Source organism: Athene noctua, chromosome 15 (genome assembly GCF_965140245.1).
Source record: "Athene noctua chromosome 15, bAthNoc1.hap1.1, whole genome shotgun sequence".
Taxonomy (NCBI): domain Eukaryota; kingdom Metazoa; phylum Chordata; class Aves; order Strigiformes; family Strigidae; genus Athene; species Athene noctua.
The window spans coordinates 7,416,141-7,429,423 of NC_134051.1; the positions used below are offsets into that span (position 1 = coordinate 7,416,141).

A 13,283-nucleotide genomic window follows, 5' to 3' on the forward strand; every position below is an offset into this window, starting at 1 on the left:
TCTCCACTATCATAATCCTCTCTTAGCACATCCATACCTCTAGGATCCTGACATTTTTCTGCACCATCCTTACAAGAGAACCATTAAAAATTTGTGTTTTCCCTTCGCTTGTGTTTTTTTTACCATTTGTTGCAGAAGGGTGGGTGCTGGTTGGTTTTGTTTTTGTTTTTTTTTTTTTTTTTCATGAGCCATGAGCTGGTGTTTTGGAAATAGTGGTACTTTAACTGCTTACAGTTGTGGAAAAACAGATTTTCCCTTATGAAATGCCTGGCCACAAACCAGCAGACAAGGTGGACTTCTAAAGCCTTTATAGCGGGCAAATTCCTGCCTTTCTTAGAAGCTGCTTCTGACCCACCACAGGCAGAAGCAGGCAGTGCTTGCTCTTCATAACACAGAAAGAAAGATATTTTAGACAAAATCTTAAAATAGTGCCAAAGTTAATTCACCTGCCAGAAAAGATCTTGTCATACAATATATGAATAACCTTTTCACTTCTCTTTCCCTTTTGTAAACCAACTCCGACACCTGCTCTGGGATTTACCTTTTCATTATAACTTGGTTTTATTTATTTTGGTGTAGGAGCCCAGGATCATGTACTCAATAAGAAGTCATTTATTACTTACTATTACAACAGATAAAGTGGCTGAAATGCCTGGCAACATATGTATTAAATAATTTGAACCTTAGACAGTTCAGCCAGGCATTTATTTGTCACATGAATCATGTTTTCAGATACTTTGCTACCTTTGCTTTCCACTCCTCCTCCTTCATGACAGAAGGACAGCCCCTAAATCATATGATTGGACACAACAGATTGCACACTGCGAAACTCCCCTATTTCCCACAGACCTGGGACAAACACATCAAGACAGAACTCAAAGCCAACCAGAGAAGAATCAAAATGAACCTTCTACCCTCCTTCTCTACGGAGACATGGGCCCTTTTGCTTATTTTCTTAACCCTCTTCATAGCGTAAGTAGAATATTCTTTATCGGTTCTTTGCTCATGCCATTTTCTTGTTCTTGCCATTGTGCATTTTCATGCAACTAGTTTGCTGAAGAACAAACAGGTAGGTGTGATTTCCAGCCTCTAACAAGGCTCTGGGAAGTAGCAGAGGAGTCTAAAGTCTGTACAGATGTGTGATGTTATTCCAAGGTTTGGAGTATTCCTGTGCACCATTGCAATGTTGCTGTTAAGCATCAAAGCAATAATCAAATGATAATGGTGCGAGGCATTCATTACCAGCAGAGATTGAACCTGTGATGGCTGTGATCCGTTAGGCTATTTTCCACAGAAACATGGTGTGAGGAAGGCTGTGGATCCCTGACTGAGGCTGCCCTATGGAGGGGAGTGGGATGTAGATAACCCTACTGCATGACCTGCAAAGGTGGAGAGCAGCAGAAAGACACCAGGAAAAGAGCATTCACAGGAGTAGTTCTTACTCCTCCCGACTCCTTCCATAGTGTCCAGGTAAGATGCTCCAGACATGGGCACCTGGACCACGAGGGATACTTTGCAGAAGTTAAATTTGCCACAGGCTAGCAGGGTCAGCATTCCATGCCTGTCCCCACAGCCCACACTTGCTGGGGGAAGAAATGAAGCCCAGAGCAAGGTCAGTTCCTCCTCTATTCCTGGCTTTTCAGACAAACTCCAGCAGGAAGAAGCATATCCTGCTGCTTCAGAGGAGCTGTGCTAGTGAGAAAATGCTTTTGTCCGCTTTGCTGATGCCGTTCAGCACTGCAGCATAGCAGGCCTGGCTGAAAACCCCTTCTGCTGGGACATACAGCATCTCCACTGGCAGGCCCTGCCAACAAGGCTGAACTGACAAACTTTGTAGTGTTGACAAGCCCTTAGGCAGAGACAGCATGTTGCTAGCCATAAACCTTAACGATTAATGTGGTGCACACGAGCACCATCCATTTGTCTGCCCTGGCAATGCTCCAACCACAGCAGTTCAGTAAGCTCTGAAACTTTTAGCCCTGTTTGTCAAACCCTTTTCTGTGATTTGGATCACTCAACAACCTGTTTGGGGCAGACTCTTAAAAAAGTCCCCACCAACACCCCAAACCCCCACCCTTATTATTGACCCTAAACCCTCATATTTCAATAACTCAGTGGCCATCTAAGATTGCTGATTACCAGACTCCCACCTTCTGCAATCACTTACAATTTTGTTGTGGCAAAAGGGATGAAGCCCAGATCTCTGTGCTCTGATATCTGAGCTAAAATAGAAATTTTACTGCCCATTACCACAGGGTGGTTGGTCAGATGTTTCTTGTCCATCTGGGGCAGTGCTTTTCCTCTTCACACACAGAGGAATATCAGATATTTCTGGCTCATATCCATGGTAAGAAGAAGTACTGATTATTCTCTTGCTTTATACTGAATGGTCCTTCTCAGCCTGCAGAAAACCATGTCACGTTTTAGTCATAAGAGCATTAGACTGCATTTTTTCCTGGCCATGTTTCAAATGGATTAAGCCTAGCCTATGTTCCTATAGTGTTTCTGGCCTTTGTAACAGTCCAGCCTGCCATTTACGTGTCCTCCCACAGCTCCAGCTGCCCATAAACATTATAAATGAGAATCCACAAATGTTTTATACCTAGTACTGAATTAACCTTTGACAGAAAAGGTTAAACATTGGCAAACTGAGCGATGTGAAACCTTTTTGCACCTGCAAATGCACTGCTCCCTGGTTTTTGCCTGCTCTGCTTGGACTACAAGATGAGGTCTGCTTTTGTGCTCTGGCAGAACCTGTGCTAGGGGGGACTGATGTCACTTGGGGTCCCCCAGATTTAGAAAAGTATTACTAAATGCAAGGGAAACCTCTTGAAATCTCAGCCTAGACACCAGCTTTTCAGGAAAGCATCCCCAAGATGCTGTCTGAGTGGCTGCTGCCATGTGGCCCAAAGAGGACCTCTGATAACATCCATCTGCCAAACTTTTGCAGTTTTACATCCCTTCTGCAATGAACCACTCACTTGGGAAGCTGCTGCTACTAACTAAAAACAAATATTTTGTGAAGCTCTTTCAACACAGCCAAAGACAAGCTTCAAAGGGCTGCAGCCCAGGCCCTTGAAAAACAGAAGGCCCTGAGGTAGAAGTAATAACTTTACAGCTGCCAAAAAGGGTGCTTCAGAGGAAAGAAATCTGCAAAGCTGTCAATAAAATCTAAAGAGAAAACCATCAAGACAAGACTTCCTGATGTACCACTGAGCTAACACCAGGCTAGGGGGAGGGAGAACAGTAAATGAAATTAAAGTGTAGCTTGACAAAAGCCCTGTTTGGGACATCTCTTCTGGCACTGCTTTGATTTCTCTTCAATAAAAACACGTAAGCTTGGTGTTCCTTCTCCTCCCTTTTCTGCCTCTCCTTTGTTTGGCAATGAGCTCCTCTCCTCTGTTGACTTTTGCTGAAGGCTTTAAGGTCCTGTTTCCACCAGAGCACCTATGCCTTTAGGAGGCAGCTGCTTTTACATCAAAGTGATCTCTCTGAAGCTCTGTATGGCAGCAGTAAGCCTTGCCATGTTTATTAAGTAGTTTTTACAGGGCAATCTTCTTTTGGTTGCTTTTCTCCAGCTCCTGGATCGAGCCTTCTACTTAGAGCCAAAGGGACATGGTTGCAGTCTCCAGGTTTAGGAGAGCTCGCAGCCCCAATGCCACAGTGATGTAGCCTTCAGTTGTCTTTTCTGTCCCACAGGTATGGGATCTGGCCATTTGGTTTGTTCAAGAAGCTGGGTATTCCCGGGCCAAGACCTCTGCCTTTCTTTGGAACGTGCCTGGAATATCGCAAAGTAAGTGACTGAAGCCTTTCTGGCTCCAGAAATATCTGCCTTTGCTCATGCAGCTGTAGCTAAACAGATACATGGCGATGATAAGTTATCTCCAAATGCCAAGCTCCACTCTAATGCACAGGTTGTGCAAAGGCCAGTGTGGGATAAGGGCTCTGTAACACAGACCACAGGGCCTTGTCTCTACAGCATCTCCATACAAGCGCTCGTAGGTGGCTGATTTACAGCTGCCCTTTGCTGGCATCCTGGCAAACAGCTCATTCATAAGCATAATGTACATTTATGCTGTCCTTTTGGAAAGGAGGAGAGCTCAGAAGGCAGCTCTGAACATCAGTTTACAGATATTCCTCCCAACACACCATCTCCACCCTCATCCCCTCTGCTGCATTCTCTGTGAGATAATTTTTAAATTACTTTCCACAGGGTTTCTTGGAGTTTGACAATGAATGTTTCCAGAAATATGGGAAAGTCTGGGGGTGAGTATGAACCACTGATCTCTTCTATAGGTAAAACTAAAACCCATAGAAAAGGGAGAAGAAATTCATTAGGAAAGCTCCCTTTTTCCTACCTGCAGCCCAATGGTCCCAGCATGATGAGTACAGCAACAGTAGGGTGCTTGTGGTGCCTTACATTAAAGCCTGATGATTGCAGGGCTGTGCTGCTGTCATGCTATATGGAAATTGCTTTGACCTATACTACGAAAGCTGTTTTAAATCTGGTAACAAAAGGCTTTCACCTGCTCCTAACAGAATCAGCAGCAAAACCATTATTTGCTTAAGGGAGAATCTGGAACCGTGAGGTCGGGTTCCTCTGGTTTACCAACAGCAGAAGAATGTGAGTGACTCCCAATACAAAATGAAGAAGCAGATCCAAAGTCTGCCAACTTCCTTGTGCTGCTGATCCTTATCTGCTGTGGTGGGAGCTAGTGCAGCTATCGGTGCTCTGCTCTGGACATCTTCTATGGCTTTTATCACTGCTGTTATAACTTGGGCTACAAACCTGCATATCCTCTATAATGCATCCATTGGTCCCTATAGCAAGTTTAAAACATGGAGTCTGGAAAAGATGTTTTACATAAATGGGGAAAATGCATAAATCCACGTAATCTACATCTGTTCCAGAGAAGCACTCAGAATAGCAGTTTAAAAAGACAAAAACAAGGATTGAGTTTCATCTCCAAGGATATTTCAGTGCTGTCAGCCCAAGTCTCCAGACACCCAATTCAAGAGCCTGAAAGGGGTCGAACAAGTTTTCTTCTAATACTATAATGTGTTTAAGTGCCTGGAAAAACACAGAGAGTCAGGGGAGAAAGTGAAGACACTTGCTTCATTTAGTATCTGGTCCTTTGAGGGACTGAGCCCTGCTCATTTCCCGGTGAATTTGGAAGGTGTTTAGCCCTCTTTATCATTTACAAAAACAGAAGGGAGAAGGCCTAGGAGTCCTTTTCCATCTCTACTTTCTACATTTCTGTACTTAGGTATCTGCAGAACAGCAAGGCTGGTGATGGAGGAGCATTTGTTTAACAGAGTTTGTTTCATGGGCATCAACCAAGACTTGCACTTCAACTATCCGGGGTTGTTTATCTGTCTCTTCTTCTTCCCCCACCAGGATTTATGATGGCAGACAACCTGTCATGGGTGTCACGGACCCCCAAATCATTAAATCTGTGCTGGTTAAAGAGTGTTACTCCATCTTTACCAACCGAAGGGTAAGAGCAGAAACATCATGAGGTACCACAGAGTCCAAAAAACAGGAGGAGACAGCAGGCCAAGCATGTAGCAGGGTTCCCATAGGGAATGAGTGACTGCACTACAGGGATTACTGTAAATGGCCACTGTATGTCACTGTTCCCCTGCCTTACAGCCTGGGGACTGCATAGCCAGGCTGGCAGAGGAAGCTGTTTGCCTGCACATCAGACAAATTCTGCTCTCACACTTTTATATATATACATATATATGTATACACATATATGGACGAATTTGAGTCTGTGAGAGCATACGGGAATCTGTAAGGGTCCAGCTAGCACATGTGCCACCACCGGGGATGCAGCTAACCATGGTTAGGTGTGGGTGCATGTATATATACAGGTGTTGGGCTTGTTGGGTTACTTGTTCTGGTTATGGAAATGGCATCTCACAGCAGGTTTACGGGAGGGAAGGGGATTATTTATGTATGTGTGTCTTGAGAGAAGTCGTTTGTAAGGCCTTAGCCTGCTGCCAGTAGTGATGCCCCTGAAATAGCCTTGGCAGGGACTTGCATGTTATGTTCCCATTCTTGCAAGAAAGCTGCTATCTTTTCTGGGGTTAACACCTTGCTTTTTTCCCCCTCTAGCATATAGATCTAGCAGGGGTTCTGAACAACGCTATCTCATTAGCTGAAGATGAACAGTGGAAAAAGCTTCGTACTGTGCTCTCTCCAACCTTCACCAGTGGGAAACTAAAGGAGGTAAAACACAGAGGAACAGGTACAAACTAAATCAGAAAGTCAGTAGACAGTGTTTTCAGGCAGAGATTGTCACAGGGGTCCGATTTCTTCAGTCTGAGCCTGGAAACTAAGCTGACCTGTTTAATTTATGCCTAATTTAAAATGAAAAAAAGCTTAAAATAAAACCTTAGCAGAAAGATCTTATTTGTAAATATTCATGAAACTCCCTGCAGTCTTTGTAAGCCTGTCTTAAAGGCATAAAATGTACTATACTTAAGTGACCATCTCTGGTTTGTGTTACAGATGTTCCCTATAATAAAGCACTATGGGGAAGTTTTGGTGAAAAATGTTCAAAAGCGAGTGGAAAAGGACAACACTGTACCTGTAAAGGAGTAAGTAGCTGCTAGGAGAAGCAGGCTAAGCAGCAAACCTTGTTAGCAAGTGCTATGGTTCATTCGTTACTGGCAATGCAGATTGCTCGCTGGGTAAACCAGACCTCTGAAATGAGGAACAGGGCTAGCTGAATGCCTGGCTGGAAATTTGAAAGGGAAAATTTAAGCTGAGATATTAATGAAGCATTCTAGAGGCAGAGACCCAGAAAGAAGCCTTCTAAATGGAATTAGATGGAGAGAAAAATGCTCCAGAACAGCTTTGTGAATCCACAGATTCAAGATAACCCCAAATCTGTCAGGAAAACTGAGTTTTGCCTGCATATACTCAGGATGTCTGTGCACCACCTTCTTACACCGCAGGACACTGGGGTTGCTGACCTCTCTGCCCCGCACAGAGCACTGTGGGATGCTCATCCATCACCTGCCCTTTTGCTGGGGGGAGCTTGGAAGGAGGCTGTAGTGTGGCCCCAGGTGTATCATCCTCATCTGTGCCCTCCACATGGGCTCTGGAACAAACCCCGTGTATTTTATCCCCAATTTCAAAGCACAGATGCAGAAGGGGCAGTTGCACACCAGTAGTCACATACCAGCAAAGTCTTCCCCTACCAAAAATCCCATGAGGAGGCTTGGACAGTCTGTAATATTATAGGGCTGTTCTGGGTTGAACAAGACCATTTCATTTGAAGCAAGCACCCCTCCCCAAGAAGCTAACATGCTCGAGAGCCACATACTGTTCTTGCACTAACCCGTTCATGTAGCCACATGCTGTTTTAAAATCCTCAGAAAAGCTGTCTGATTTCAAATCCCACATAGGCTTGAAACCAAAGCTCTCTAAAAATCTATCCCTTTCACTATAAGTGCTTTTCAGTTACCGTATATCCAATTCCCTCTTCAAAACCAGGGCAGAAGGTCTTACGAGCACTTATATTTGAATGCCACATAGGCATTAGGAAAAAATATATTCACTTGGTCCAAATATTTAACCACAGTCTATCTTTTCTATATTTTCTCAGCATCTTTGGAAGTTACAGCATGGATGTTGTCACCAGCACTTCATTTGGTGTGAACATTGACTCCATGAACAACCCCAAAGACCCCTTTGTCAGAGAGATGCAGAAGCTGGTCAAGTTTGACTTTTTTGACCCACTCTTCATCTTGTCATGTAAGTGACTTTTCTGAAAACTTCATTCAGTGTCAGAATACTATTGAAGTGTCACTTTAACAAGCATATCAGACTGGTTCATCCTATACATTAACCAAACGACTATTGCTTATATAACTTCACTAGGTAGGATGGAAGTCCTAATGGCTTTTGTCTCATCAGTTCCTCATTGTTAGCTTCATGCTAAAACTCTGGGAAGGATCTGAATAAAAACTTCCTCCACCTTTGACATCCACAATGCAAGAAACATGAACATCCCAGCCAATATCCAAATAAATGCTGGAAAACTATTCAAGGGCTGAAAAGCAAGTTAAGCTGTGAAGCTCGAGGAGAGTGGTGCTATCTGAAATACATTTTCTGGAAGAGTGCTGAGTGGGGACTATAATTAGATGCTATTTCCTAGCAGTGCAATAGCTTAGCAGTGATGGTGATGGACCTTAAATCACTTGCAACCTTAAATCAAGATTAGTTACCTCGCTAAAACATGGGGAAAGTTGTGATCTGTGCACAGAGGAGGTTCTGGTGCTGCAGATTTTATGAATCTGTACACGAGCTCAGGATCCAGTCTCTATGATGAAGGAAATGCTCTGAAGGGGACTTGAAAGTCTTTGTATGAGCACAGCATGGCAGTGAACAGCTCAGCCTGGAAAAAAAGAATTCCGAATTTGCAGTATTTCTCTTCTGAGCCACGTTCCTGTTGTAGTGCTGTACAATGTAGAGAAGTGACCTGTACTTAGAAAAGGTGGTGACATATGCTTTGGTCATCTCTTAGAGCAGTGATTATACCCAGCTCAGTTGTACTTTGACAAAAACTTGGGAGAGGGTCGCATCAAGACAAACTATCTCAAGGAAAGGAGAAAGAGGGGAAAAGGCAAATTCCAGGCTTTTCCCAGGGAAAGAAATCAAGAAAGGAAATAATTTCTCGGTAATAAAATAATTACTTCCTCAGTAGCATCCATAGCTACCTTGTAGGAAGTGAAATATGTTTACAGTGTGTGATTTTATTCTCAAATTGTTTTTCAGTTGTATTCCCATTTCTTGTTCCTCTTTTGGCCAAGATGAATGTAAGCTTCTTCCCCAATGATGCTGTAGATTTCTTCATGAGATCCATCTCCAAAATTAAGCAGGATCGTGAAAAGGAGACTCACAAGGTAAATGAGCATGAATTTGCTAGTAACTGTGGCAGAAAATATACTTAAGTGAAATATAATTGGGGTGATGATATCAAAGGTGAAGCCAAAGTACAATGACTCAACAAAACTCTGAATCTACTTAAGTGTAAACACTTGATTTTAATACTGTCAGAAAAACCTCACCCAACCAGTCCTGTCACAGAAGCAAGTGGACTTCGTATTATCTGTGATCTGAAGCTAAATCCAGATAAAGGCTCGCTAGAATTGGACTAAGCTTGGGTTTGCAGAACTTGTAATAAGTCAAAGTAAGACAGTCCCTAAAGAAGATTAGGCAGAGAAAGAGAGAGAGCAGCACAAGAGCAGCAATACCACTGTTCAGGATAGCGCCTTCCCCTCTCACTTTTCAAAAATTGAAGCTGCTTCCTGGCAAAATTCTCCATTTTAGAGTTTGGATCCCTTTCCTGAAATTCATTCAAGACACTGCTCTCCTACACAATGGCTTCACAAAAAGGACAGATAGGTTTTGAAAATAAAAAGCAACTCTTATTTTTTTCAATGTCATGCACATTTTGGGGGCACTTTCAGTTTAGAAATCATGCTCAGGCTGTGAAATCTGTTTATCTGAGCTCTCCAAGGGATCTGTCATCAAAGAAACTCTCCTGCTTTTCTTCTAAGGGCAGAGTAGATTTTCTGCAACTGATGATTGAATCCAAGAACTCAACCAGTAACGGGAGCAGTGAAGCAAATCACTCATACAAAGGTAACAACATCCAAATACTCATCACAGGAACATGGGCTGTGGGAGCAAGGAGAATATGGGAAGCTCTTTCCCAGAGAAAGGCTCAGTGGGTCACCACCAGCTCCACTGACCAGCTCCAGGCAGAAGTCTCTGTCCCTTGTTGCCACCACCAAAGGGTCCTTTGTGAGGGAGTAGGATTGCTGTGTCAATCATTTATACCTGGGAAACCATCTGACTCCTCTATCAAATGACTTTTTCCAGACAGTAGAGTAGCTATAAATGTGTTATCAATCAACAACCACAACAAACCTGCCTCAACCCCAGACATTGCTACCTGTTCCCTGCTGAGACCATCAGCCAACACTGGTTTTGCTCATCTCTCCATGTCCTCTCTCCTCACAGCCCTGACCGACACAGAGATCCTGTCACAAGCGTTCATTTTTATATTTGCTGGGTACGAGCCCACCAGCAACACGCTTGGTTACCTGGCATATGAACTGGCCCTGCATCCCGACGTGCAGCAAAAACTGCTGGAGGAAATCAACACAATTTTACCCAACAAGGTGAGGGGACGCTGAGTGATGGCGAAGACCCTCTGACCCTGCTGTCCTCCTTGTTCAGTCAAGACAATGAGAAATCTTTAGCTCATAAACACCCTCCCCCTGGGATCTTCTAAGAGCTCTAAGAGGCACACACTGAGACAACTCAGTCCTGTAACGATTTTCTTTTGGCAGCTGAAAGCTTCCAGGCCATGCCACTGCACAAACCCATTTGCCATGCTCTGCACCCATGCACAAGTGGAAGTGGATTTCTGGACATCTCCATCACTCAGGGATGGAAAATGAAACCAATTATTTGCGATTTCTACCTTGTATTTTGTTCTTCATTGAGTCCACATCATAGCTGGGGCAGTAGGAGTTGGGGGGACACTAGTCTCAGCAGTCATTTTAGGACAATCCCATCCTCATGCCAACATACCTGGTCACCTTTCTCCCGCTGTCCTACAGGCTCCTCTCACATACGAAGCGATGATGCAATTGGAATATCTTGACATGACAGTGAATGAAACCCTTCGGCTCTATCCCCTTGGAGGACGGCTTGAGAGAGTCTGCAAGAAAGATGTAGAAATAAATGGAGTGACCATTCCCAAAGGAACCATTGTTATGATCCCACCCTACACCCTGCACCGCAACCCCGATTACTGGCCAAACCCGGAAGAATTCAGACCAGAAAGGTACAAAAAGCTTAAAGAAAGGGAAGAAATACACTGCTTTTTCCTCACATAATAATTAAGTATTAACCTCTGATTAACTTCCTAACTTCCTAATGGTGTTCTTCCTATCTCTTTATAAATAGTACTGATGAGAATGTGCAGGCTCACGAGAATGTCATTTTAAGAAGAAAATGAGCTTTACACTTAAAGCAGGGTTTCAAAGAACATAAGTTTATTGGGAGAATAACACTGATACCTCACAAAATCTTGTACACAATTTTTAGGCTTGCTGACAGAGTGATTAGTTTGTGAGTTTTTGTAACTGCTAGCCTATGTAATAACTTTATAATAACTGTATAATCATCACTGCTGAACCCATTTCCTTCACACGGGCTTTGCTACTAAATATACCAGAGTTGATCCTTCCAGAGTGCTTCCCTCCTTGTTTTCAAAGAAGTGATATCTTTTCCCTAGTTGGTTATTTTATAATAATCTCTCATTCCCAGGAAGACTGAAGCCATAAGCTGCTCCTAACCCAAGATGACTCCTGGTTTCTTTCTCACTAAATACAACAGATAGGAAAGATCAGTCGCTTTGGGAGACCATGCTGCCTAGATTTTCACCTTGCTTCCAACTTCTACTAGTCTGGGTGTACAGAATTAAAATCAAACACCCAAATGTGATCCCACCCTCTCCTGGATGAGTGCTCTGACAGCACTTGATTGCTGGGATATGCTGAGATACCTTAGTGAAAAAACAAACAAGTCTCTGCAGGACACCAGCGAGAGATCTCTGGATAAGTAATACGGATATGTAGCTTTCCGGTCTTTTGCTGTCTTAATTTCTTTTTTCCCAACCATGTCATTATCCAGGTTCAGTAAGGAAAACAAAGAGACCATAAACCCGTATACGTACCTGCCCTTTGGGGCGGGTCCCAGGAATTGCATTGGGATGCGATTTGCTCTCCTGACTCTGAAAGTTGCCATCACCATCCTGTTGCAACATTTCAGCTTCCAGACCTGTAAAGAAACTCAGGTGAGAAGTACATTACATTTTGAAACTCACATGTGAAGAGCTAGGTGCCTAGTTTCTCGCTGTGGGTGCCAACACCAGATGCTTTGCCCTTTCAGGGCAGGTGCACTTTCAAGCATTATGGATCAAGTTACGTTCAAACCGTGACCGAGTTTCTTTTAACCTCTACTTATTTAATTTGTCTATCTCCAAACATGTTTTTTCCTCTTATTGTTGCAGATCCCTCTCCAGCTGAATTCACAGGGACTCTTAAGTCCAAAGAAACCAATTGTTCTGAAGTTAGTCCCCCGGACCAACACTGCACCTGCAAAGGCATAAAACCTAGCTGTGGCTGCAACAATTCTCCAGCGTCTAATGAGTACTGTGCTAACAAAGGGATTACACATCACAGGAAATCTCTCCTATGCATACAGACACAGAAGAACAACTCCAGTTAATTCTGGAAGCAATTTCTACATATTTACTAATAAACATAGCTGTCAAATGTAGTGTGGATCACTGGGCAGTGACAATACACAACTCCTTTAATTTTGATTGCAGAAAATAAGAAATAATTCTAAATGAGAAGCTGATCATCCACTTACTTCTAAGGGGACTTCTCCATCTAGAGAGAAGGAATCACTGTTGCATCCAAGAAAAACAAGGTGTGATAGGAATTCAAATCGCCAGACCCTGCTGGGCAGAGATGGGTGACATTCTTCTTGGTGTATTGATGCTTGAAATTTCATGTGTTATAATTGAGATGACTGGTGTGAGACTACATCCTAGTTACCAAACCTCTCTTGTGCCATGTGTTAATTAAAATAAAGCGTGTACAAATACTGTCATTAAACATGTTTGAGAGCTGCTCTGTGTTGTGTATAGTGGCTGATCACTTCCTATTTAAAAACTGTATTCAGCTTCAACCCTTGAAATTATCCCTGTACACTGCTTTCCACTTAATTTAATGAATCTGTTCCTTCATTTAATGCTATCGAACCCTCCCATTTGTACAGTATTTTACAAACACTATAATTCCCACCTCTTACTTTGATTAAGAGGTTGCCTTCAGTTCAGCACCGGCCAACCCTTTTCCACGCTGGAGCGACAGAGGCTGGATTGCAGAGAGCAGCAGGAGCAGCTCGCTGGAGGTGGTGACAGGAGGGCCACTGTTCCTGGGGAAATTGTCTGGACACAGCTTGTAGCTGAGCCTTGCCTCCCAGAGCCACGGATAGGCTTTACACATTGCCCGTGGTGGGATGGTAGCCTGCTGCGAGCTGCTTTGTTCTTGAACTGCTCCAGAGTAGTCGACAGCTTGGGCCTTGTGGGCTGGTCCTGCCATCAGTGTGATGCTTTGACCAAAGGACTTATGCCATCCCTGACCACATAAACAGGGAATATCAAAAAAGGAGGTGAGCA

General features: G+C 43.5%; 1 protein-coding gene across 1 annotated transcript; it reads left to right on the forward strand.

Moving 5' to 3' along the window:
• The first annotated feature begins 901 nt into the window (after positions 1 to 901).
• Positions 902 to 12,711, forward strand: LOC141966400 (cytochrome P450 3A29-like). The gene is made up of 13 exons (XM_074919070.1): positions 902 to 972; positions 3,700 to 3,793; positions 4,214 to 4,266; positions 5,399 to 5,498; positions 6,122 to 6,235; positions 6,518 to 6,606; positions 7,620 to 7,768; positions 8,792 to 8,919; positions 9,577 to 9,661; positions 10,043 to 10,203; positions 10,648 to 10,874; positions 11,726 to 11,888; positions 12,105 to 12,711. Exons 1-13 carry the CDS (start codon positions 902 to 904, stop codon positions 12,201 to 12,203), a joined length of 1,533 nt encoding a protein of 510 aa, XP_074775171.1. The 3' UTR covers positions 12,204 to 12,711.
• Positions 12,712 to 13,283: the final 572 nt, after the last annotated feature.

What these genes read in the sequence shown, in the direction of transcription:
- LOC141966400 (XM_074919070.1), top strand. Translation starts at nt 902, where the DNA reads ATGAACCTTCTACCCTCCTTCTCTACGGAGACATGGGCCCTTTTGCTT. An exon ending in GTGAAAAGGAGACTCACAAG is followed by an intron (nt 8,920 to 9,576) that starts GTAAATGAGCAT and finishes TTTTCTTCTAAG; the next exon opens with GGCAGAGTAGATTTTCTGCA. An exon ending in AGACCTGTAAAGAAACTCAG is followed by an intron (nt 11,889 to 12,104) that starts GTGAGAAGTACA and finishes TTATTGTTGCAG; the next exon opens with ATCCCTCTCCAGCTGAATTC.